The 27,633-nt window shown below is 39.9% G+C and overlaps 1 protein-coding gene across 1 annotated transcript in view; it reads right to left on the bottom strand.

Moving 5' to 3' along the window:
* The window catches only part of EPB41L4A (erythrocyte membrane protein band 4.1 like 4A), a 203,143-nt gene that overhangs the window by 135,927 nt on the left and 39,583 nt on the right, over positions 1-27,633 (bottom strand). The window contains exons 2-4 of the mRNA XM_063453630.1: positions 16,442-16,546; positions 7,860-7,911; positions 4,361-4,439 (exon numbers count right to left, since the gene is read on the bottom strand). Of these exons, the coding sequence (XP_063309700.1) occupies positions 4,361-4,439; positions 7,860-7,911; positions 16,442-16,546 (236 nt within the window). The remainder of the gene's footprint in view (positions 1-4,360; positions 4,440-7,859; positions 7,912-16,441; positions 16,547-27,633) is intronic.

Genomic DNA, 27,633 nt, shown 5'->3' with positions numbered 1-27,633 from the left:
AAGGAAGATTAACACAATGGTATTGTATCTCTAGTTAAAGGGACACTCTGTGACTATGACCATTACAGTTTCAGAGATTGGAGGAGAAACGGATACAGTGTTTTGGTTTCTTTTAGTGCCAGGACTAAACTGGATTGTGATGTTAATTGATAAATCTTTAATACAAATTTAAATGAAAACAGATTTGTATGTTGAAATGTATGATAAAAGACAGAATCAATCATTTAGGAATATAAAAACAATACTGTAAAATAAAAAATATAATTAAAAAGAAAAACAACTCCATTTAAATTCACTATATCTTGTTCTGTAGCTAACAGGTGGCCAGGGACTTGGGCAATCCTGAAGGGTTGGGCAGGCACTCGACCAGGAGGTCTGGCATGTATTGGCCGTGTGCTAAGGAAGGGAGCTTCAAAACCCCTCACCCTCCTCTCCCCCCCCCCCCCCCCCTCTCTCTTTTCACAAGGAGAAAGAATCTGTATGGAAGTCTTATTAAGCCCCATTAAATATAAGACCCTGAGAATACTTACATTTCTTAATTTAAACAATAAAGTCATCAAAGCAGCCTTTCGGTAATTTGAGATGTTTATTGTTATTTATTTCTTCTTTGAGTGCTGCACCCAAGAACTGCATCTTGTCACCTTCCTGTGACAATCATCCCACCCAATGGCTTACAGAAAATGGCCACCCCACTTCTTTACGGGTAGAATGCCATTCTTCCCCTTTAGTATAGAATTTCTCTGCAAATTTGAGGGATGTAAAATAACAGATGAAATTCATATCTTGTAATAACTTTTTGTATTGGACTAACAGAATTTTGTAATGACACGCTTTCGGGAGGTCCTCCCTTTCTGAAACATTTCTGAGCACAGACGACAGATAGAATTCAAACTGAGTTGTGAATTCCATGTGGTGTCTTTGCTCAGAAATGCTTTAGACTTGAGAGAGGGGTGGTTCTCCCGCAAGCTTGTAGTTACAAAATTCCGTTAGTCCAATAAAAAAAAAAAGGTATTACAAGATACAAATTTAATCTGTTATTTTACATCTGCATCAATGAACTAATATGACTACAATCTCTACTCTAACACAACTACCAGGGATCTTTATAGAAGAAACAGTAGTAGAATAGGAATGGGGTTTATACCAATTCTGTCAATGGTCAAGCATTTTGGGTAGTTATGGATTAGAAATGTCACAGAATGGGGAGATATACATTAAAGGACCACTCTAGTGCCAGGAAAACACACTCGTTTTCCTGGCACTAGAGTGCCCTGAGGGTGCCCCCACCCTCAGGGACCCCCTCCCGCCCGGCTCTGGAAAGGGGAAAGTGTTTAAAACGTACCTTTTTCCAGCGGTGGGCGGAGAGCTCTCCTCCTATGATCCTCCTCTTCTCCTCCCCGTCGGCTGAATGCGCACGCGCGGCAAGAGCTGCGCGCATTCAGCCAGTCACATAGGAAAGCATTCATAATGCTTTCCTATGGACGCTTGCGTGCTCTCAATGTGATTTTCATAGTGAGAATCACGCAAGCGCCTCTAGCGGCTGTCAGTGAGACAGCCACTAGAGGAAATAGGGGAAGGCTTAACCCATTCACAAACATAGCAGTTTCTCTGAAACTGCTATGTTTATGAAAAAATGGGTTAACCCTAGAAGGACCTGGCACCCAGACCACTTCATTAAGCTGAAGTGGTCTGGGTGCCTAGAGTGGTCCTTTAACCATCAAAACCAGAGAAGAAGAAGAAGCTGAGCTGGGCATCATATACAACGGTGAAACATTCAGACTTGGCAGAGATGTGACACTCCATGTCAGAGAAGGCAGAATGTAAATAAATGAAGAAAAGTATGGAAACAAGGGTGGAGACAGAGAAGGGAAAAAGGTGATCCAACAAGCAGTCATTAAAGTTAGTTTGGATTCCAGTGTTTCCATGTAACATGAGGACATCTCTTCATATAGCTGGGTTAAGTTCAATGCCTGTAGAGCTGAGGAAATTATGGATGGTTCAGTAGATTTCCAATTTTTAGCAATTGACATTTTTGCAGCTTATAGACCGTGATGAGACATTTTTCGACCCTGGAAGGAAGGCTGAATAATATCCAAGAAGGTAGCTGGATTCATTGGTAGATGGAGATTAGAGGATTTCATAAGAGAAGTTTCCAAAGTTGAGTCAGTAGTGGGCATGACCATAAAATGTAAAGCCGAGATGCTGTGACCACTTTACAATCAGTGGGATGGTTCTAGTTGGGTAAAAGGCGAACTAGTCTTTGAGAGATCACATACCACCTCAGTAGGCGTTTCCTAGTAGTTTCCCATTGGGTTAAGCATCTAAAGCTACTTTTCGCTTGAAATATGGCTCAGTCCACCTCCTCGAGATAAGGTTTGCATTTTTTTATTGTAAATTATTCACCTTTGTGTTAAGGTGGTTGCCATCATTTTATAGCATGTCACTAATGGGTTGCATACCGGTACTTTTTTTTTCCGAGGCATACCATTTCCTGAAGTCAGACGATGTGATTTATTGAGCAAAGAGTTAGATTGTGTGTGATCCTCAGGTAAGAGATAATAGCAGGCTTTTTTAGAGAAGAGTTAAGAGTCAGACACATAGTGTGAGTGTTCGTTAGTCTTTATTAGTAAAGGCTACAAATACCCACATATTAGGGTGGAAGTACTTCCTGAGAAGTTATAGTGTTGTAACTTCATGGAATCAAAGGTTAAGAGAGGATTCTTCTTTTAGTTTACAAATCCACAAGAGAATCACATTCCCAAAGAACAGTGATATATGATAGGAGGATGAGGCTTGGTGTTTTCGATGAAACCATTACGGTGTCCATACCGGTTACTAAATGGAATAAGGTGTAGTGAAATTGTTCCTAGTTCCAGGCTCAGTGGTAAAGAGTTGCATAGTATTCCAGTTATTGTTTGGGCCAAATTAGAGGCTTGATAGTAAGATTCTGCCATGATAGACTGGTAGCAGTAAGATTTAATGGAAGATTCCAGGAGGTTTTATTTTTTTCTCACCATGTTCTCCAATTGACAACAGACACTGTGTGTGCAAATCATTTGGCCTTCCCGCATTGTAAGAGGATGCACAAAATACAGTAAAATGAGGATTCATCAGGTTCATTACTTTCTCCATTAATAAGGTCTCCGGGTTTTCTTCTGTTTATGCATCCTTGTGTTGGTCTTTGGATACAATCTATTTCACCAAAACAACCCTGTGTATAATTCTAGACCAGTGAAGCTCATTATACGTACTTGAAGACTCAATGACACACGCACAGATTTGAATTTGTGTAATAATTTAAAGGGACACTATAGTCACCCAGACCACTTCAGCTTAATGAAGTGGTCTGGGTGCGAGCTCCCTCCTGTTTTAACCCTTCAGATGCAAACATAGCAGTTTCAGAAAAACGGCTATGTTTACATTTGGGGTTAAGCCAGCCTCTAGTGGCTGTCTTCCGGACAGCCACTAGAGGCGCATCTGCGACGCTGGAGGCATATTTCGCCTCCATCGCGCAGAGCCTCCATAGGAAAGCATTGAGAAATGCTTTCCTATAGACACTTTGAAAGCGCGCGTGGCACTTGCCGCGCATGCGCATTTAGCTCCAGTGACGTCGGACAGGGGAGGAGAGGTCACCAGTGCCGAGGGAGCCTGGTGCTGGAATAAGTTAAGGGGGACCCTGAGGGTGGGGGCACCCTCAGGGCACTATAGTGTAAGGAAAATCGCTTTGCTTTCCTGACACTATAGTGATCCTTTAAGCTTTACATCCTTTTACAGGACACGACTGAAAAATAAACATCTTCACTAAAGGGATGAGTAAAACTACATTTAGAGGTGTTCAAATACAAAATGGGATGTGGTTGATTTTTAAAGTTCCAGGAGATCTTTTTAATGCTACAATTGGACGTCACCTCTGCATTTTCGATGCACTCTATGCAGACATTGATCTAAATTGTAGTTCAGACACCGGAGAAGCTGTACGTAAGCTGGAGTGATCAGAATTAGGTGGCTTGAGGAACTGTGAAGTGTTAGTACAACCACCAATTGTGATAGTTTTGCCAATTCTATAGAAAAGTAGAAATGTGTGATAAAGTGACATGGAGTTTAGTTATTTTAGTCTAAAAGGTGAAATTCTCACTTTAAAGAATAACCCTAGATAGAGTATTGTCACATGTTTTTACTACACTATCACCTACATATAGTTACATTTATTATGTAATAATATATATGAATTTAGATTTGTTCTCTAATTTATCAAAGATTAGTAAATCTCCAAGGATTACTTGTTAAACATATGAAAGCAATAATCCTGGGTTTTTTTCAGCATTCATTCATATGGATAATATAGAATTATATACAATACCTGGTTATTTCCTCTTTCAGCTTACAAGGATCTTCGGCATAAAACTTGACCCCAAAATAAAGAGTGTAGGGAGGTCCAGCTGCAGAACAAAATAACACAAATACTTTATTTTCACACAATATATGGAACACGTCTTACTGAAAATGTTACACTACAACCACATACATTAAAAGAACACTCCAAACACCATAACCACTACAGTGCCTAGCTTTTAGAACTGTCCACAGCTAGAAGCTGACTATATATGGCCTTCAGGGCAACCTCAAATAACCCAATAGGAGCCCAAACTAGCACATTGTCCCACCACACACCACATGCTTTCTTAATTTAATGTCAATGTTAAAGGGTAACTCCAAGCACCACCCATTCAGTGATTTTAAGTGGTCATGGTTCTTTGAGTCTGTATGTGCCATATTTCTCTTTGAAATGCTGCACATACAGAGATTGACCTCTTATAAGCCGAAGTTGTGCAAAAATGCTTGTGCTAGACAGCCAAGGGAAGCACAGTCTCTGTTACCTCTGCCCTCATTCGGCAAAGGGGAGAGCCGTCAGTAGAGGATAACTGGGCTGAAAGAACTGTCCGCGAAGCAGGAAAAAAAAAAAGTTTAAATGGACATTATAGGCACCCAGACCACTTTAGCTCATTGAAGTGGTCTGGGTGCACTCTCTCTGCCCCTCTTAGTCCAACTCAGCCACTAAAAGCTATCTGGGAGTTTACTGGACTCAGGGTCACCAGACACTGGACGTCCTTATGCTCGATGGGGATCCATGGAATCCCCATAGGAAAGCATTGAAGCAATGGGATCGAGAGGAGGGGGGAACAGAGGGGGGAACTAACATTATAGAATCCATTTTGGTGGGGGCAGACCACCACTGAGAGGATTACTCCAACCAAAACCACTGGGTTTTTTTTGTTGGAGTAACCCTTTAAATGTTTTATGCGGATACTGCAAGAACTAGATTAAAATAATAGAATAAAAAAACTAATATTGCTAGAACATAATCACCCATATTGGAATGGCCCAGGGGTGATATTTGCCTCTAGTTAGCCCTTCTGGGTTGACTGCTTACAATGGAGGTACCAGGACACTTCTGGCACCGTAACCACTACAGTGTGCAGTACTGTTGTTTTTTGGTACATGGAGTGTTCCTTTAAAGGGACACTATAGGCACCCAGATCACTTCACTTGATTGAAGTGGTCTGGGTGCAGTGCCCACTGTCCTTTTAACCTGCCAGTAACCTCTGCCGTTTCAGAGAATTATGATCTATAAGTGCAGACCCTCAGTTTCAAGCAATTGACTACTAGTTGAAAACTAAATAGAATCCAGCACTCGCAGCCCATCACAGGCAAATCTGGATTACGATGTATAAAGAGTGCACAAGTGACACTTCCACATTATTAAGTGACCATGGAGGGACCAGGCTGTGGGTGCCAGCTAAGTTGTACTATACACTAAAATGTAATAGACTACGTTGTAGTGGCCTTGGGGCTTCGAGTGTCCCTAAAAAACAAAACAAAAAAAACAAAAAACACCAGTTTTACTATTTTTCAATATCATTTGTTAAACTGCAAGCTTGTGATAACCATGCTGACGATGTAAAACGGAGAATGCTTTAGTCCAATACCAATTCTGTGCTTACAACATAAAGCAAGCCCACATTCAAAGCGTGAAATTAAATATTGCACAAGAGCACAACAAATTTCACACTGAGCTATAGAACAGTAAACAATGAGGGCAGCGCAGGTAATTTTCACAATTTAGGTTAACATATCGGAGGTGAAATAGGAGATTTATTTATTTTTTTGTAGGCGCACATTTTTTTACTAAATATATCCTAAACTATCAAAATGTTCTCATTTAGGTATTCTGCAATTTTGGGAGTTTTTTTTTAATCTATACACAGCGATGATAATGCAGTAAATATAGTGGCATCCCTTCTAATACTTTTTTTACTTTATCATATTACACAAATATAGTGTCAGATTTTGTACTTTTTCCACTGAGGGATCCTGTCCACACAATGATTTAAGGGAGCAATTAAACTTAACCCTTATCATCCTCCTCAGGCTAGACAGAGTGTGAACCACACGCAGAGGCAACAAAACATGAACACTCACGCAGTCATAAATCAAATCAAGTAAACAGCAAAGGAACACACCCTCAGAAAAAAATGTGTCTTCTGTGTAACATGTGCTTTTAATTCAGGAGATACAGTAAAATCCAAGGATATCTTATTTTCCTAGAATTTTTTTATGGACTTCCAGCTATTATGTTTAATGTGTTAATATAAATCAAAAATTGCAAGTAACTCACAGTCAGAAAAGAATAGGCTGAGACAGCGGATTTGATAATTTCCAGAATTATGAGGGATAATTGGGGACCTCTCTTAGCATGTTTGGTGTGTTGGGAGTATTTAACCGTGTTTTATAGCAATAATTGGGTTACTCATTAAACCAATCACAATGCAATTTTCCAGGAAACTGCAAATTTTAGTAAACAATGAGCTGTAGTAGTTATGGTGCTTGGAGTGAGTGTCCCTTTAATTTGTTGCTGCGAATTTCAAATAGGTTGTTGGTGTTTAATACATCCAATGTGATTTGAAAATGTAGGTTTATCGCTCTGAATCTGCAACTGATTTAAAAAAAATAAAGTTTCCCAGAATTTTGCAATTTTCTGTAGAGTAAATGTAGGACTTCTATGATAGGCAGACCGACATTACTAAAATGACAAACAAAGTTTTTGAATGAATTTTAAAAATGTTTTATTTTGGGCGGGGAGGGTTTAGGGTGAAACATTCCCTTTAAAATTGTTTAAGTTATTAAGTGACATAACTCATGTCGTTCAACCCGCTCACGAGTCCTTTCATCATGGAAGACATTTCGGATTTCTTTAATTAGCGAGCCATCAATCAACAGTCATGTACATTCTTCTTTATTCCATGTTAATAAAGGACAAGACAACAAATGCTGTCCAGGACCGAGATCTTCTGTACAGCTGGTAGAATAAGCTTTGTAACAGGTGTCCCTACTAGTATCATAATATGACCAATGTCCTCTATACTTTATATATGGACTACAACAACCATCATGCTTACAGGTGTTGCAGTTTTACAATGGCTTCGGGATCTACCATTTGGTCACTATTGCATTATACTTTTAAAAATTGGGTTAAAAGATCTGATATGGAGAATGACTGTTGTGGTGTGCAGAACCAACGTACGGTTAGGCCTGTAAATAAAGAGGGACCACCAGGGTAATGATGTAATGAAAGGGGCACGGTGGGTGGGGTGAAATGAATAGCAACAGCTCAGGAAAGACGGCTCCCTGTGATTAAATAGGTCAGGTAACCCTTCCCCCAACTACAAGCCACAGTCTTAACATATATTTAAATATCATAACTTCAATATCTTTTATATATGAAAGTATCAAGTATTTATGCCGAATGCAACCGAAAGGTTAACAAGGATGCAATGTCCATTATTAGGCAATATACTTACTGTTAATTAAGTCTTTGTGTTCGGCGATGGTCTTTCCTGGATCGAGCCAATACTGCAGAGAAACAACATACAGGTAAGTGATGCAACTAGCAACATGCCAATGTATTAAATCCACGCATGCCAGACAGACACAAACACATACACACACACAGACAGACAGACAGACAGACGTCCAACCTACATACTGTCATAAAGTCTAAAACATACGGTACATAAATACCATGTATCTAATTATTTTATTGCAGTTTAGGCATATATATATATATATATACATACAAAAAAAAAAAAAAAAAATCAGGACACAACTATGCTATTTTTACATGACAAACTAGATTTCACAAAAATCTGTGTTCCTGAAATAGAATATTTGCTCAGCCATCTCTGTACCTTCAGCACAGGAGAAAAGTTAAAATGTGAGCAGATGGATCATGAAGTGTTTGGGAAATAGCAGCATTATTTATACATAATGACGAATGGAATTGAGATAAGGAAAACGCAGAACGATCAGTCCTAAGTAAGATAAATTAAACCTGGCATTACGGGATGCAGTGGTTATGGTGCATGGAGTAACCCTTTAAATAACAGCAGATTCATGAATTTCTCACTACACGAAAATACTTTTTATACAAAGGAAGCCGTTTAGCTTTTTTTTTACATAAATGTGCAAATCCCAGGTCAATTCCCTTACATTATGCATGAAAGTAAATACGTTTCCAAATTCCCCAAAACACAGCATTATATTAAAAGCTCTGGCAAAGACCCAACGTGACTTTCCGTGCATCGCTGCGTTATCAAACATGTGCTGTAAACTTTTAATAAAGACAGGTGATGACTGGAAGAATCAGCTCCATAGAGGCTAACTCCGTTTTACCATCACACTCGAACAGTGAATTACAGGAGCGATTCCAGGATAAAAGCCTAAACACAAAGTAGCATGCTGTTCTTTGATAAAGATCTCCTAGGATAAAAAAAACACTGCGCAATTTCTCAACTTATCTACGAGTCCCAAACATGCAAGAAAAACAGCTCTCCCACAGAGATTGAAACTGGCGTACTGGCATAACTGCTGTACAAAACATCTTTGTTTGTTTCTGCCTCTGATTTTACAATTTCATTAGCACTTCTTGTAACGTAGCTCTTGAAATTCCACAGTAAAGGGCTGTCAAAACGTTAGCAGTAAAAGCAACGAGAACTTTATTATGGGTGACAAACAATGCAATATTGCTGGGGTGCACAGAACATGGCGCCTACTCTCGGCTCTGAGAATGGTTTATAACTAGACTTGCGCAATAATTCACTTGAATGAATTCGTCCAAATCAAATGGATCAATTCTGAATCCTCCACCAGTATCGTCTACAGGAAAGATATGGACGAATCCCTTTAAACACATTTTTGCACAAGTTTTACTCATAAATGCAGTGAAGAGATAGACACACACACAAGCCATCAATCTAGCAGCCAGATCCTTTTTTTTTTTTTTTGTTGTGCACGAGGTAACAGAACATCTTACGATGCCACAACAGCATATGTAAGTACAGTAATATCACAGTATTTCACATAAATGGCATTGTAGTAACGGCACATTTTTTAGGTATGGATATAGACAGGCTATGCGGACTCGTCTATTAGTAGGTCACAAAAGTAGAAGAGAATCAAAACATGCAAGACGTGATGGAGAATATATTCATTAGAATAAAGGTAAAGTACCTGAATGTTATGGGAGTAGGAAACAGGCTAGGAACATAAACTTATTTTACAAGATCCGCATAATAACAGAGAGTTGGATCAGAGATATCTATACTTAGAGAGGTCGTAGTCAAGCATATTGCTGCAGTGTGCATACAAACAAAGCTTTAGACACATCAGAATGTACAACTGATAGTATGATTGAACAAAGCAATATAGCATAACGGTTAGGCACAGATATAGCATGAATGGCAATAGTGCTGCACATGTTATAGACAATAAACATGTCTTGTGAAACACTAACCCAACGATTGGGGAAAATTAATATGCAAGATAACAGTAGAGTAGTGCCATATGCGTGGCTTTTAAGGGCAGTAGACACACTAGAACCATTGCCTATACCCAAATGCTGGATCCCCCTGTGGGTTATATTAGTTCGCTCCTGCTAGGCTGATTAACGAGTGGTGACACAGCTCACTTGTCTGCCTAAGCGGTGGGCAAGTGGTTTCCCATCATGCTAGCACTAAGACGTGGGTAGCTTGAGCACATAAAACTTAACATAAAAGCAGTATCAACTTTATAATTTGACTTCGCTTGTTTAAAATGTCCACCCCATGTTGGCCCCATGTCAGCCGGGCGGCCAGATATTTATTTTGTCCACACACACATTGGAGAGTGAGTCAGGCCATACATGCGCAGTCAGTAGTTCTATTGATACCCATATTATGGACACCATTAATAATCAGCACAGGTTCATTCATCCTACTGGGATAGAATAAGAATAGACTAGTCCTATCCCATGAACTCCTACTCAGTAGGGACAAGTACACGCCATAGATCTGAATCAAATTACGGTAATTATTTTATTATTTATATAGCGCCATCAAATTCCGTAGCGCTGTACAAATGCTCTTGTTCACAGCTTGTCTTTGTGGCGAGGGAGGCTCCTGTCTGTAGCAACAGGCAGACCCAATAAACAGCGCATCCGAATGCGGTTTAGGTTTGTTTGTTTACCTTATTGTATATAATGCATTAGAAACAAGTATGTCCCAATTTTCAACGAGGAAACTTTGTATCATGAGTTTTTTGTTTTTTTCATTGCATTGTAAGCCACAATTCACAACAAATTTAACATGGCTGCAATACCTTACTAAGATTTAGGTATGGAATTGCTGAAGCAATAGGGCATCTGTTACAAGTGCATGTTTTCTTGTACCATAAAGATGGAAGCCACCTTTTAGTTGGCAGTGTGGAAGAGCTTTGCAAGGACATGTTACCGGTTGACAAATCAGAAAAATTTGAAATTTGCCTGAGGTGTTGATTAACATCCAAATGTCTCTATATATTCTACAAATTTTTACTAGGGTTCATAATATTTGGTTTGTTACCTTGAGTGGCAGGTAGGTTAATTAATGCAATAATGCACACACAAAGAAAATAATGAATAGAAAATCCTCAAATTAGTTCTATGTACCATGGGCGCAGATACATGGTGGTCTTTGGTTTAAACAGGCTAATTAGTGCAATTTTGTTTGTGCATTTCTTCGCTTTTCATTACAATAGCACAATTATAGTCAGTATATAGGTTTTATAGAACTATGCTTATCGCATTATTTTATGAATAATTTTACAGATGTATTTTTGTTTAAGTTAATATTTTAATATCTATTTAGCCTCATTTTGGGAAATGTTGCTTAAAACTGACTGAACTAAATTCTTTCACAATCTGCCACAATGTCATCAATTCATCATTATAAGGTCAGCTTTGATTATTAAATAATTTTGTGTGAAGTTTATTTCACACAAAAAAACATGGCTTCTGAACGCAAAGTCAGCAAATATTTAAACATTTCGAGCGCTGATGTCATGACTGACAACAACGTGCGTTTAACGAGGATTGTTGTCTGTCGTATGAGTTTTCCTTGTTGCCGGAGGAGGCCGCATTTATACCGAGTTGTTATTCAGTAAATGGTATCACATTCACTTTACTATGAATATCGAATTGTATACATACCCTACGGATATATTAAGATGAAATACCAGTGCCTGCTCTGTTCAGTCATGTTTTAGGATGACTTACCAAACCCTAATTTTAACCAACACAGGTGCAGGACAACAAAAATGGAAAACAAAGAAAGATTTCAGAAGAATGTGACCAATTCGTTCGATAATTTTTCATTCATTAAAAAGAAAAAGTGACAACACTACAAACGGAAGGTAAATTTACACTAACTTTGAAAAGAAAGGACTTTATATTTACAGGATCAGAAAAATGAATGGTATTGAGAAATCCAGTCAGAACATGCTGCCTCTTTGGACACGGTGAAGTGAGGTCAGATTTTTCTATCAAGACTCACAGAAAGACAAACCTGTGTGTGAATGTACTGCGGCAAAACTCTGCAGATGGACAGAAACCTGGATCTAAATACAGGTTAACCTTACTGTTACAAGAGTGCGGAATAAGTCAGCACACGCCACTGATAGTTTTATAAAATGTAAAAAAGTTTGTTTTTAAGTGCAAGTATAAAAATCTGCTGTCATTACACAGCCACTATAAATATTTCACATTTAAAAAAACAACAAAACTGAAACTGCATTATGTATAGCACAACATTATTGATACCGGAGAAACTGACGGAAGCCAAGCACAGAGAGATGGACACAGGTTTCTTCAGGAAGGAAGAGATCTTTATTCGATTCACCGAATGGGACTCAGAGGGACTAATGTCACCAAAAACAGCAAAGTCTGAGCCCTGATCATACAGTGTAGGCACTTTATATAGACATATGGCTCCTCCTATAATCAGTTCCACCCACACGTACTCTAACCCAATCAACAGAATAAAGGCTAACTTTCCTGTTTGACCACTTGGCTTGCCCAGCACAATGGAGGAGGGGAATACTCGTATATCCTGTATTCCTGCACATGCTCCTTACACTACTGATTGTATCGTTGCCACGTGCAACCAACCGACCGATACATCAGCATATGCACGTGCACATACCACGTGGTAATCTCGGCCTACTAAATTTATTTTTACCGAGATTCCACCACATTATCCCCAGTGTAGGATACAGTGCAATACTCTTTGCTTGGATGACATGCCCTGAATAGTTAAAGGGACACTCCAGATCCCTAAAGCAGTTTGGCTTGTTGAAGTACTTTATGTGAAGAGTGGTCCCTCTTTGTTTCATTTTACAAAAAGTGCACATATCAATAGAAATGGGCTCATTTATAAATCAGCCTGGTTACACCCCCTGACTGTCAAACAACTGCTTTATTTAACTCAGTGGAGCTAAAATCAAGAGGCAGCAATTGCCCAAAACACCTGCCTTGTAAAGACGTCTCATTGAGCTGGATTGGGAAGTCTGTGATTGGACAGCCACAGAGAGTCTGGGCGGGGTTAGAAGGGGAGGGATTGGGAAGGCTGCAGACAAGAGATCTGCAGCTTTTGAACGCCGTTTTTAGATATAGCCCCAGTGGGGGGCATAACTAAAAGGAGCATGTTTTCAGGGAGTTAACTACTCTAAACATATTAACATTCAAATGATGGTGTCGCTGTGGCAATGTTGCTGCTTTCGTACAAACACATGGACATTGTGTGATAGCATTATCACAATTTAAAACTCTTGATGGCAAGATTTTGAATGTATACTTTGGGAAAAGGATAATTTAGGAAACTAGTAAAACATTTCACACTGACACAAGAAGCTGCATGACAATATCACAAGATCAATAGATTATGCCAAATAATAAAGGACACTCTACTCAAAGCAATATTCTAGAGTTCACCTTCTTACAAAGTCACAACGTGAAATAATGCACTTCTAATACATAATCGTCAATTTAAAAAAAAACATTACTTTTGTGCTTATTTACATTTTGAAAAATTATTTAAAAAAAATAAAAATAAAAAAATAAAAATCAATAGAGCCTTGCTGCAAGAATGTTTCATGATGCAGAAGAAGATTTCGCAGTGAAGTGCACAAAATATTTGGAAATTGAGAATTAACAGAGAATAAACAAGCTTGTTGTGTTTAATCTAATGTCAGTAATGCCAAGGTAATAACGTTAAACCATAAACAAACAGAAAAAACTATTCTTAATACAAATGCCACTTACGCATAATCTGTGCAATACAGAAAGAGGAAAAGGTATGGCTCCATGGGGCTATTTATTCAGTAAGGAGGCCCAGCTGGCACGGTCAGTGACACAACAGACTCTGAACCAGTTTAAATCCTGTCATCGGATAAATCACAGCCCAGACAGCACATGGCTAATTACCATACAAATTACCAAAGCCTTGCCCACTGCGAGTAATGTCAGCAATCTGTACAACCATTAGCCATATGCTGACAACATAAAGACTGATCACTTTTATCAAATTAGAAATCAACTGCAGGATATGGCAAAAGCCCTAACCGAGTCAGTGCCCGTCTGGCCACCTTCTTATTCACAAAAGCATTTACTCTCTAATTTTTTTTTTATTTTGCCAAAAAAAAGAAAAAAAAAAAGAAATTGTAGCTGAACTAGAAGACAAAAAAAAATCCCAATTTTTTTTCCACTCACATCAGCTGTGGCACACGTTTTGTATGCTGGCAGTTTAGCAGAATCGACTATATATTGAATAACCGCAACAATTTACACAGGCTATACTTAGACTCTTAATATGCAGGCTAAGGGGACACTACAGTCACCAGAACTACTACAGCTTAAAGGAACACTATAGACATGTATTCCTGGCCCTATAGAGCTAAACCCACCATTTAGGTGACTTGCCCCCCCCCCCCTTATCCCCTAAAAGGAATTAAAACTAGCCTTATTTCCAGCTTAGCAAGGTTTTGCCGGCACCAGCCCGCCCCTTTGGTGACATCAAAATTTTCCCATAGGGAAATCATTGGATTGGCAAGGGGCGGGGCAAAATGTCATTTTGGCCAATCAGGATCTCCTCATAGAGATGCATTGAATCAATGCATCTCTATGAGGAAAATTCAGCGCTGAATGGCAGTGGCTCCCTACTGTGCAGCACTGCCCCAAGAAGCACCTCCAGTGGCCATCTGAGGAGTGGCCACTTGGAGGTGTCCCTAGGGGCAATGTAAACACTGCCTTTTTTCTGATCTGTCATGCCCTGTACAATTTATGATTATTACTTCGAGCATAAAATTCTATCTATACATTGTGCTAGAAGTTTTGTCAGCAAATGTATAAATTAGGAGAAATACCTAGTGAAACATAGGCTTTTTTCCCTAGCTGTTGGTTAATTGCTTGGCGTGCCGAGACAGTGGCTGACAAAGGAAAGCAGACAAGAACTCTCTCAGGAAGTTCCTCTGCTCTCTTCCCATAGGAACCACAGCGCATGCGCAGTCGGATAGCAGGACGGCCAGGTGTTACACACAGAGTTTACATTAAATACGCCATGTATATTTATGATTTATGGTGTATTCAATGTATATGGAAGCGATTTAACGCAAACCATATATTTCTTTACAGGTTCACTCTAATAGTCTAGGTTAGGACCAGTAAACTCATTGAGAGCCACCAGAAGCACACTTTGATAGAAGAATGATTGCTATGTTTGGATCAGACGACAAGATGCATTTAAGTGTCTCAGTGCTAATGGAGGCTGTCTCTGAAATGTGAATTGCTTCCATTGGAAGAGTGCACTCAGAAGCTTTTCATTAGACTTCCAACCTTATTGCTGTGACAGATCAAACAGCTTTTTATTGTATTTTCTGGTGTTTTGAGCAGAATTAGTGTCCCAGATACCTATCTGACTAGCATTTTTCTGAACATTCTGTCTTAGCAGATAGCGGAGATACATTTTCTAGGATGCCCACCCGGCCTTAAAGGGAAACGTTACCACTAGTAGGGATAGATTGCCAATAATCTGTACACTTAAAGTTTTGAAAAATTAACAATTTCTGCACAAATCTGGCACTAACTGAACATGCTGACAGCACACTCCTATCACTCTCAGGCAGCCAGTAGGTGCTGTGATCGCCGACATCCAAGCATGTACAGTGCTGTCACTGTTCTAAGTGTGATAGCTGACAACTCACTCTCATTTAGCCAGTCCAGTACATTAGATTATTCACTGTCTCACATCCCTGCCTTCAGCTGAGCTCCGCATACGGGGAGCGGTGACCTGAGGTCACGACGTAGCGCCTCATTGGCTGGCAGCTGACATGTCTGGATGCAGAAGACGCCGCGCAATGACTGGTAGAGGTGAGCAAGTTATAGGCAGTATCAATAAATTACAAGGCTGATACCAATAATGAGCAATGAGAAAAATGGCTCTAATATTCAGGGAAACCGATAATACTACATCTCAGTCCTCCCTGAACCCATCCTAAACCCTAAAGGCGACATATAAAAAGATGCTGTAATGAAATTCAGAGGCATTCAAATACTTCTATACAAATACCAATCAAAACATTGAGCAATTCATTCATCTACTCTTTATTGCGGTCAGTCTTAGATATGAATATTATTAACTAGTTCTCTTTCAAACATGTTTGGCCGAACAGGCAGTCTGAACATTGGCAATTAAATGTCACCCTATAAAAAACAAACACACACAAACAAACACACACACAAAATAAATTCAGTTTATACAACACCTTTTCACATGCATTAAACGTATTTCTATTTCCATACTGTAACAGAAGGACATACTATAACCGTGCACATATTTAAATGGATGGGGGGGGGACAAAGTTAACATTTATCAAATTGTAATGCTTCAATTCTTTATCATACCCAGCTTGTCGTAACCAGATAATATCGAATTAGAACGAGAAAGGGAAGGAAGTAAATATTTTATATTAAAAAAAAAACAAAACAAGTAAGTAATCCCAGAGGAAAACCGTATTGATCTCCCAATATCTTGCTCACCGTCTGATGATTTCGGTCGCAGTAACGCAGCCCAAAGTAATCTATCTCCACAAGGTTTAGGTGATGGAACACGTAGTCCAGGACGACGGAGCCTTTCGTGGATTTCTGTGGGAAAGAAAGTACAGATTGTATTCAGCACAGGGACAGCTTAGCCCTCCCCATCCATACATTTACTGCAGTTTTCTACAGATACACGTCCCATTCACTGACCAGAGGTAACCGCTGGCCTGCTCACAGCCATGGCCTAAACATTTCAAGAGTTCAGATTAACATTTTTTACACATTTATTTATTATCTCCCAGTTGGGTCAGATGAAATGTGTGTGTTTTTTTTTTTTTTTTTCTTAAATTGTCTTTTATTGTCTTTTTCTTGGTGTACAGAAAGCAAAAAAAGGTGAAGGGGTATCCACAGAGAGAATAAAACAAACCGTAACAGCATCCATAAGCATACATTTAGTACATATGAAGGATTTACTAATAATATACCACAGCAGTATACACCGTTCGACAGCTTGCCTTAACATTAGACCATCCCTGTTTGGCTCTTGCCAGTCCCATATTCTCTCATACTAAGTCCAGTTTAGCTTACTAATTTTTAAGAGGTTCCGAGTCATGGTCAGCAGCATCCTCCGTGGGTCCCAAACCCTCTCTAATTTTTGTGGTGGTCTATGTGTAAATATTTTCAACCATGCAAATCATTTGTATTCTAACAGTTGTGGTATGTGAGTGCTCTTCCAATGTAACTCAATTAGCTTTCTGGCCCTATCAACATACGGTATGTCTTCACTAAAGGAGAGCCATAGTGTGTGCTGTAAGGACTGGGAAATGGGAAACGAGCAGAGGTGGGGGATACGTGGATAAACTAGCAGCCAAATAGGTGTGAGTGTGTGTTAAAGTGCCTGGTGCGGATCTGTATCTCGAGATACCTCTGGGTATATGTGGTGTAATAATCGGGGTACAGGTGTTATCTGTGAGCCTCAATGTGATTGTAATATAATGTAGCTCATTTAGTGCATTAACGGATACCATGTTGTAGCCTCTAGCGCGCATCCCACATAGTTTGTGCAACAAACTAGAAAATAAATTCCTTCTTCAGCCCAGAATGGCAGTCCGATATCTCCTTAGATCAAGAGATTTGAGCAGTCGGAGAGATTTGTTCTAAATAAGATTTCCCTCTCCAGTTGTATAAAGTTCACCAGACACCAAACAATATCACTCATAACACAGCAGAAAATATAGACCCTGGAGAACAATGATTTGTCAGATACTAAAGAAATCAAGGAAAATACAGAACAAGCATAGAGTCCGCTAGGATAAGAAACATTAAAGAGCACACAAGCCATCGTACAATCTCCTACTTGCTGCAAAACACATCATGTAGAAATTTGAAGCAATAGTTTTAGGTACGAAATGCGTACATTTAGGAAGATTTATTGCTGTGGGGATGTAAGAAACACATTGTACTTTACGATCAGTATTACTGCTGTGGAGCTCTGTGATACACGCATTCTATGCACATTACTGTGAGTATTATTGGTGTGGAGCTCTGTGATACACTCACTCTATGCACATTACTGTGAGTATTACTGCTGTGGAGCTCTGTGATACACTCACTCTATGCACATTACTGTGAGTATTACTGCTGTGGAGCTCTGTGATACACTCACTCTATGCACATTACTGTGAGTATTACTGCTGTGGAGCTCTGTGATACACTCACTCTATGCACATTACTGTGAGTATTACTGCTGTGGAGCTCTGTGATACACTCACTCTATGCACATTACTGTATTATTGGTGTGGAGCTCTGTGATACACTTGCTCTATGCACATTACTGTGAGTATTATTGGTGTGGAGATCTGTGACACATACATACTCTATGCACCATACTGTGAGTATTTCTGCTGGGGAGCTCTGTGACACATGCATACTCTATGCACATTACTGTGAGTATTTCTGCTGGGGAGCTCTGTGATAGACTCATTCTATGCACATTACTGTGAGTATTACGGCTGTGGAGCTCTGTGATACACTCATTCTATGCACATTACTGTGAGTATTATTGGTGTGGAGATCTGTGACACATACATACTCTATGCACCATACTGTGAGTATTTCTGCTGGGGAGCTCTGTGATAGACTCATACTCTATGCCAGCGTTTCCCAATTGGTGTTCCGCAAGAACAAAATTGCCACATTCAACATGGCCGCCGCTACCTGCTGACCCCGGAAGGTTGGAAACAGCAGAGATTGTGCAACAGCGATCTCATAAGAGATCAGGGAAAGTGATCGTAAGTCCGCCTTGCCATCAGCCAGCCACTTGGACTTAGCTTGTCTGTGAGAGAGTCCGCCCAGCTGTCAGCCATTTTCTATCACTCGTGGTACAGGAGTGAGAGAGTGGAGTTGATAGTTAAAGCTCTGTTATTGTAAGATAGAAAGCTCTGTTAGGTGGGGAAACGGAAAGCCTCTGCCAGGGGCACGGAAAGCCTCTGCCAGGGGCACGGAAAGCCTCTGCCAGGGGCACGGAAAGCCTCTGCCAGGGGCACGGAAAGCCTCTGCCAGGGGCACGGAAAGCCTCTGCCAGGGGCACGGAAAGCCTCTGCCAGGGGCACGGAAAGCCTCTGCCAACTGTATTTTTCCACAGAGTTCAAATCTTTTTGCTCCAAGTCCAATTCAAAAATCCTGCATAAGTTCAGTTCTTTCTGAGAGTGTTCAGCATCCTTTTCAGTCAGGTTGTGAGATCTGTATTTTTCAAAGTGTTTTGTTTTTACCAATAAACAACCATGAATTTGGAAAGCTGGTTAAAGCAGGGAACTCTTCAGAGAATAATTATTACTACTTCTATCTGTTCGGCACTTATAGAAACTGAGAAAGAAGATACAATTAAAAATCCAGAAAACATGCCCAAAATAGTTGTATGTACGGTTTCTCAAATAGCAGAGACAAGTGACAAGTCAAAGAAAAAAAAGAAGAGAAAAGCACACAATGCTAGCCAATCTTGTTCTCAAACAAAGAAGAGAAAATATGATGATAGCTACTTGTCATTTGGATTCACAAGTGCCAGAAATGAAGATTGTCCTGAAGCACAAGGCGTACTTTGCAATAAAATATTGCCAAACAGTTCATTGGCACCTGCTAAATTACATCATCATTTTGAGCAAAACCACGGAGAGTACAAAGATAAAGACATTGACTTTTTTAAGCTAAAGGAGTATCAGAAGTGTGATGAAATGCCTTTTGTCACCGGATTTTCCCCTGGCTGTTGGAGGAGCCTGATTGCCAGCCTCCTGCCTCATGACTATGGCCCTGGGTTGTATGGCCCTTTACAAACATTCTTTGGGCTAATGGATTTTTATTATGCTGCTTCTGGCCCTTTAAGAACCATCTGGGGACATACTGTGACTTTTGGGAACAATGCCCCTTTAAGACTATGGCCCCTGGAAGATATTACCTGTTAAAGACTATTTTAGCAGATTGGATTTTAAAAGACTTGCTGCCCCTTTAAATTGTATTGTATGCAGCCGAAGTAGTCGAAGTGGCCGCCATTCGACAAACCAACACGTGGCGGCGGCCATCTTTGTTCATTCGAACGAGGTCAGCGGTATGTGTAGCCAAATCCATGGAACTGAAATCGGCTACACATTTCAACGAACACCGCTGACCCTTACCTTCACCTGCACTGAGTTTTCAGCTGCAGAGACTAAGTCCCGTTCGAATATTCGATCGGCCCCGTTCGTGCATTCAAATGGGACTTCATTTTTCTGTGTAAAATAGACCGACCGCACAGCCCAAATCTATGGAACTGTTTTGGGCAGGAAAATGTGCTGGCGGTCGGTCATAAAGGACTTCCACCTAACTTTTTATGTACTGGAGGGATTTGAATGATTTTTGGTGATGTTTATATGTAAATTATGCTGATTCTGAATATGTTATAATTCTATAATCACTATACTCCCCAGGGTATAATCACTAAGCTCTGCTAAGAGCTTGTTTTTGTTCCTGCTCTCTGGAATTCGGAGAGGTCCACCTACTGGAAGCTGGACCCTGGTCTTGGGCCCAGAGTGGGTGAAGACGGTGAGACCCCAACCAAGCTGTGGCGTTTCGTGGGGTCTGCAGTGGGTATGGTGTCGGGCAGAGTGCTTGGAGTCCTCGGAAAGCACTAGGAGCATCCGTCAGCGGAAGGTACCCGGTCGGGGTGCCAGCGGTTCCGTTACAAGAAGAGTAAACAAATTATGAGCAAAACATTTCAAAATGCTAATGAAAAAGCCACAGAGGCTTCTTACAGAGTGAGTTACCGCATAGCTCTTGCAGGAGAAGCACACACTATTGGGGAATCCCTAATAAAACCATGTGCCCAAGAAATAGTGTCATGTTTTTTTAAGTGAGAAGTTGAGTAGAAAAAATTGAAGCTGTGCCACTTTCCAACAACACGGTTTTGCGCCGTATTCATGATCTTGCTGATGGCATCCATACTGAACTAATTTCTCAACTGCATCAATGTGATGAGTACTGACTGCAATTAGACAAGTCCACGGATGTTGTAGGACTTTCTATTTTATTGGTTTTTGTTAGATATAATTATGACAAACAGATTGAAGAATATAAAGAAATAGTGGAAGTGCATGATAAAGACCCTGAGGGGTTGAAACGTCGCTGTGTAGCTGCTGGTTCTAATAAATTGCCTATTTTTCTTGGAATTCGTTGGAGTGCCTGGATTATTTTCTACATTTTATAAACAGATTGAAGAAGACTTGCTTATGTGTGAAACCTTGACAACTCATACCACTGGTGAGAATATCTTTAACTGTATCCGGAAGTTCATGAACACACGGTATCAATTGGGACAAATGTGTAGATGTGTGCTGTGATGGTGCCAAAGCAATGGTTGGGAAAGTGGCAGGCGCTGTGACATGAAATGGAAAAATGTAGCAAAAAAACAGCACCAGTTCTCACTGTGTTCTTCACAGACATGCACTGGTAGCTAAAACTATTTCAATCGCACTTAAAACTGTGCTAGACGAATCGGTCCAGATGATTAATTTTATAAAAAGTCGACCATTAAAATAATATGTGAAGATATGGGTAGTCACCACTCTGCTCTGCTTTTGCATTCAGAAGTCCGTTGGCTATCAGGAGGTACAGTCCTTGTTAGAATGTTTGAGAGTTGTTTGCATATTTCCAGGATCATAAATTTGGATTATCTGATCAATTAACAAATTATCCAAAGTAGCATATCTTGCAGACATATTCACAAAATTAAGTTACGTATGTTTATCACTCCAAGGAAAAAACACTAATATTTTTAATGCAAGAGAAATATTTTCACTGTCTCGTAAGCTGCAGTTTTGGACCTCATCTGTTGAGCAAAATAATTTGAACACTTTGCCAACACTTAAGGATTGAACTTGAAGATTAAATTTGGAATTAAATTGTAGCTCACATCTATTAATCAGTATTTTCCATTCTTGAATGAAAACAATAATGACTGGGTTCAAAATCCATTTATAAAAGACAAGCCAGCCAATTTTTCTGGTGTAGATTTTGAGAATCTGATCGATATTACTTCTGACAGTCAACTAAGCCAAAAAAAATCCTTTATTGCTTTTTGGGGTAATTTACGCGAAGAATACCCAGAATTGTCCAAGCTGGCAATCAAAGTTCTGTTGCCATTCGCCAGCAGAAACTGGATTCTCGCTTTATTCTGCAACAAAAACAAAGTATCGAAATCGACTTGACGCAACTGCAGACATGCGAATACAATTGTCAACAATTAAACCAGATATAAAAAGAATTTGCCAGCAAAAGAGAACATTACACTCTGCTCATTGAAAGATTTGCACTGCACTACTCTACGGCACACGTCAAAGGATTCCGAGGGACAAATTAATTGGGAAACCCTGCTCTATGCCCCATACTGTGAGTATGTCGGCTGTGGAGCTCTGTGACACATGCATACTCTATGCCCCATACTGTGAGTATGTCTGCTGTGGAGCTCTGTGACACATGCATACTATATGCCCCATACTGTGAGTATGTCTGCTGTGGAGCTCTGTTATACAATCATACACAAAGTGTATATTATGCAGAGTTTTATTTCTGTGGAGCATCACAATACTCATATGAACTGCACATTACTGGGATAGTTACGGAGATACAACATCATAAATACTGAGGTAAAAAAAAATCAAATAAAAGGATTTCGGAACGAATTATAGATTTTTCGCCCAAATTCGGGAGGTAGGAAGGAAAACCTTTAACTATGTTGTTTGAAGATAAAACTGACTGTGATTTCACTTAAATCGCTTCCTTATTAATGCCATCCACAGATTACGCGATACACGCTGTGTTTTCTCAAAATATTCTGACAGAGGCAGAAAATACGTTTAAAAGTATGATAACTGAATACAGCAATATATTCCTACAGTCGCCCTCCAACCACAAACTATGTGAGAAAGGCTGAGTTTGTCACAATCCGAGTCAAAGGGGAAAATCCAGCACATACCGCATGAGCAAAACGATATACAACAAAAAGCCCATTCAGCAAACATGTATATTGCGATTAAATCAGTCATTCTAAACACGGATCATTCACACGCATCAAAGCTACGGCATTATTGGGGGAAGTACACCATCATCTCCCCATTACCCTGCCATGGCCGTGTTTATTGGGATCGGTGCGTACACCATCATTCCAGCTCCCCTTTTTATTTCATTTCCCTTTATTCTTCTCTCCTTCCCCGTTACAATCTTTCTTTCCCTCATTCTCACTTATTGCCTGTTATCCCCTCTTTATTTCGCTTCCCTTTGCCATCCCATCTTTTTTCACCTTGCTTCCATTTCTCCATCCCTTGTTTTCTTGCCAGATTCCTTCTTTTCTTTTGTTTACACTTTATTTTTTTTTGTCACCCCACATATTCTCCTTTTCCACTGCACATTTTATCTCCCATTTCCCCATTCCTCTTTCCATCTAAATATGGCAGTACCTTGGAATATTTAAATGGTTACTGAAGGTGGAGATAAACACGCAGATTTCATTTTAATGGAAAACCTGTATTTGTTATTGCAATATCTGGACATCTTGCATTCATATTAAGTGAAGTTCACATACATTGACCTTAAATATGGCTAGAATTGTTCCATTGTATTTGAAGGGTTCCTTTAAAGGTTTGAACTTAAACATGTGAAAAGGTTTTTAAAAATCTTGAAACCTACATAAAAAGGATACGTATAATCAATGCCTACTTGCCAATTCCAGTCCTGAAGTACTATGAAACTTTATAGCAGAATACATTTATTCTAGAAACCTATCAGCAAGGCTTTCAGAGAAGAACAAAGCAGCTTTCAGTGGGCTATAAATAATGTTTCAATATTCTTAGCATGAGCTGAAATCCAGAGAGCATTGCTTTCCCCACAACAAGCAGGGGTAACAAAAAGTATCGTTATCAAGGCTGATACGCTATACAATGCGCGAGCTGCTAAACTGGGAGCCACAATATAATCAGGGATTGGATCCGGCACTACGTAAGAATAGAGCAGGCACTGATAGCAGCAATTAATGAATGGACCCACAGCTAGTGATGCTCTGAACTCACAGCTATCGCACAGACATTCATGCATTATTCAAATTCTGCTCAAGAAAGGCTTGCGGTCAAAAGCCTATTACATAACATTGGGAGGGCGCTAAAGGGGAGCAGTTAAATCCCAGATATTGGTTGCGCTGATTTTTCTTTAATTCATTTATTTTCCTTTTTTTACATTCATTTACGTAGCAAGTGGTACTTCAAGTTTCCTATTCGAACCAAGTTGTTTTGTACTATATCACCGAAGAACAAATACACTTAAAGACACTATACGTAAAAAGTAAACACTTACCAAATAGCTGAAAAAATGCTGATACTGTGATATTTATTATGGGCTATTTTAGAATTCTGAACGCCACTCACCACAATTTAATTCTTTCCTCAAATAATCCAAATAATCTAAACTCTACAAACTAAAAAAAAATACAAATAATTAAAAAGCTGAGTGTTTTTTTTAAGAAGTGGTGCTCTGCTCTCCAACCGGTCTCCCACCAACCAAACTTAAAGGGACACTATAGTCACCTGAACAACTTTAGCTTAATGAAGCAGTTTTGGTGTATAGAACATGCCCCCTGCAGCCTCACTGCTCAATCCTCTACCATTTAGGAGTTAAATCCCTTTGTTTATGAACCCTAGTCACACCTCCCTGCATGTGACTTGCACAGCCTTCCATAAACACTTCCTGTAAAGAGAGCCCTATTTAGGCTTTCTTTATTGCAAGTTCTGTTTAATTAAGATTTTCTTATCCCCTGCTATGTTAATAGCTTGCTAGACCCTGCAAGAGCCTCCTGTATGTGATTAAAGCTCAATTTAGAGACTGAGATACAATTATTTAAGGTAAATTACATCTGTTTGAAAGTGAAACCAGTTTTTTTTTTCATGCAGGCTCTGTCAATCACAGCCAGGGGAGGTGTGGCTAGGGCTGCATAAACAGAAACAAAGTGATTTAACTCCTAAATGACAGTGAATTGAGCAGTGAAATTGCAGGGGAATGATCTATACACTAAAACTGCTTTATTTAGCTAAAGTAATTTAGGTGACTATAGTGTTCCTTTAAAGACGCACTGCAGACCTCTAAAGCACTTTAGCTTGCTGAAATGCTTTATGTGTTTTTAGTGTGTCCTCTTTAATAAATTAACCTGGTTACACCCCCTTGGCTTTCAAACAGACAGCAGGTTCTGTTACTTCCTGGTTTCGTTAGCTCTGTGGAGATAAACTCAAGAGGCAGCAATAGCTCAGAGCACCTGTGCTGCTTGTCATTGATCTGCATTGGAAAGTCTGTGATTGGACAGCCACAGAAGGTCTGGGCGGGGTTAGATAAGGAGGGTTCGAATGCTGCAGACAAGAAAATTACTGGTTTACCAAGGTGATTTCAGATATAACCCAACAGGGTTTTGCACCCTGTGCAAAAGATCTTCGCAGCGCCCCCTCTCCCCTGTCAGCCACGTATAGAGTGTGTATAGGGGATTTATTAAATTAATAATGATTTAAAAACAAATATTCATTACACACACACACACACACACCCACCCCGTTACATGCAGACAGTCACACGGGCAGACAGTCACACACACACACGGGCAGACAGTCACACACACACACGGGCAGACAGTCACACACACACGGGCAGACAGTCACACATAGTTCCTCTGTTCATTATGGAGGTGGTAGTAGTGCAGCTCCTTTATTCTGGTTGTTGGGATGCAGGGACTCCTTCCTGCTTCCCATGCAGCAATTACCCGGCACTTATAGCTCTGCCCCACCATCATTTAGCCTCGCCACAGTTAAGCCCCGCCCCAATGTTTTAGTTTTTTTTAATCCCGGGTGGATTACAATGAAATCCTCACACCCGGGTAGCCAGCAATGTGTGAGCCGTGTCTGCCGCAGGGGGCCCCGTTCCATGGCGCCCTGCGGCCGCACAGCTTGCACAGCCCTAAGGCCGGCCCTGTACCCCAATTAAAATATGCAGAATTAAATGCATGCAAGTTTTCATTTTGGGTACATCTACTAAACAGTGATTTATTTATTTTGTATTTGGGCAGTGGAGTGTCCCTTTAAACAAAGATACTGATATATGCCATCATAACATCCCCCTCATTTTTCATCCTAATTCAGTGTGTCTGTACCAGGTTTCCCTTTTAAGTCTGTAGTCAGGGCCATGAATAGACTTGGCAAATGAACCATGCAGTGACCACATTATTTGGAGTATCCGTGTTACAAAGACCTTGTCTTATTAAAAACTCTCAATAACTAAATGTATAACATGCCGTTTTCCTGTCTATATGCGATGGTTCCAATCAATATCACTATGTTTAAGTTCCCCATGTACTTTTTGAAAATACTAAATAAAAAGAAATCAATGTGGTGCTATACAAAGGGAACATTCAGTCATTACAACAGACTCCCAGAATACCTTGCAAAATAGCAGCCTTTCACTACTTCCTAATCAGCATTACAGAAAACAATAACCTATCTGAAGGTCAGCAAACCGCGTCCCTTTCTATTTTGTGTTCTTATTAAACCAGATTACTAAAATAATTTTATGTCATTCTGCAATGCAATGAATCCTGGTTAGAATTTATATGAGATTTCTGCTGCAGATTAGAGTAGTATATTCAACGTTAAAGGGACAATCCATTCACAAAATCTAGGAAGACAGATCTCAAAAAAGGACAAACAAAAAGAAAGAAACAAAGCAAACTATATTTATTTTTACACAGCGAGCAACACAATAATGAATTTTTGGAAAAAAAAAAAAAAGGTTTCTTCACTATCTAGCAGAGGTGATCAAAACATACAGTATGTCTGAATTTGATCATTTATTTTCCCCAAATCAACTATTTAAAGGGACACTGTCGGCAACCAGACCACTTCAGCTCCTTGAAGTGGTCTGGGTGCAGTGTCCCATTTGCACTTAGTGCTGCAATGTAAAACATTACAGTTCCAATGATGTTTACATTCCAGCATTAAGTCTGCCCTCAGTGACTCTCTACCAGACAGCCACTAGAGGGCTTCCAGAATCGAAACGGACCTTTGGTCCATTATCTGACGCTGGACGACCTCACGCTTTGCATGAGGGCCTCCAGCGTCAGATTTTTCTTAGGTCTCCCCCACCAGCTAACATCGGCGTGGGAGAAGCCTGACCCACTGGTGGAAATCGGCGCTGGATTCAGGTAAGTGACTGAAGGGGTTTTAAAGCCTTCAGCGCCGAGGGAGGGGGTGCGAGGGAGGGAACATTAGAAAACGGCTTAGTTTTCCTGGCACTACAGGATCCTCTTAAGCCTAAAGTCGAATCCCATGTAAACCCTAGCTGTTTATAGAATACATGCACTAATTCACTTTATCTCGTCCTAGTCGTATCTCAAGGAGCACATTCTAAACGTGTAGGAACATTAAACATCGCACTGAAAACAATTCCTTTTTATGATGAGGTGGAAGTCGGCTCGAGAAACCTGCTCAGGTATATAATCAAGTCACAGGGAAGAATAATTTTGGTCCTGGAACTCCGAATTTCTAAAGAGCCGCACAAACATAAAAATCCAATTACAATGATTATATAATAAGGAATTGCAGAGATAGGGAGAGTCAAATGTGGAGCGGGAGGACACTCAA

This window comes from Pelobates fuscus, chromosome 5 (genome assembly GCF_036172605.1).
Source record: "Pelobates fuscus isolate aPelFus1 chromosome 5, aPelFus1.pri, whole genome shotgun sequence".
Taxonomy (NCBI): Eukaryota; Metazoa; Chordata; class Amphibia; order Anura; family Pelobatidae; genus Pelobates; species Pelobates fuscus.
Note: the sequence above shows the minus strand (reverse complement) of the source record. Positions and strands in the feature narration are given on the sequence as shown.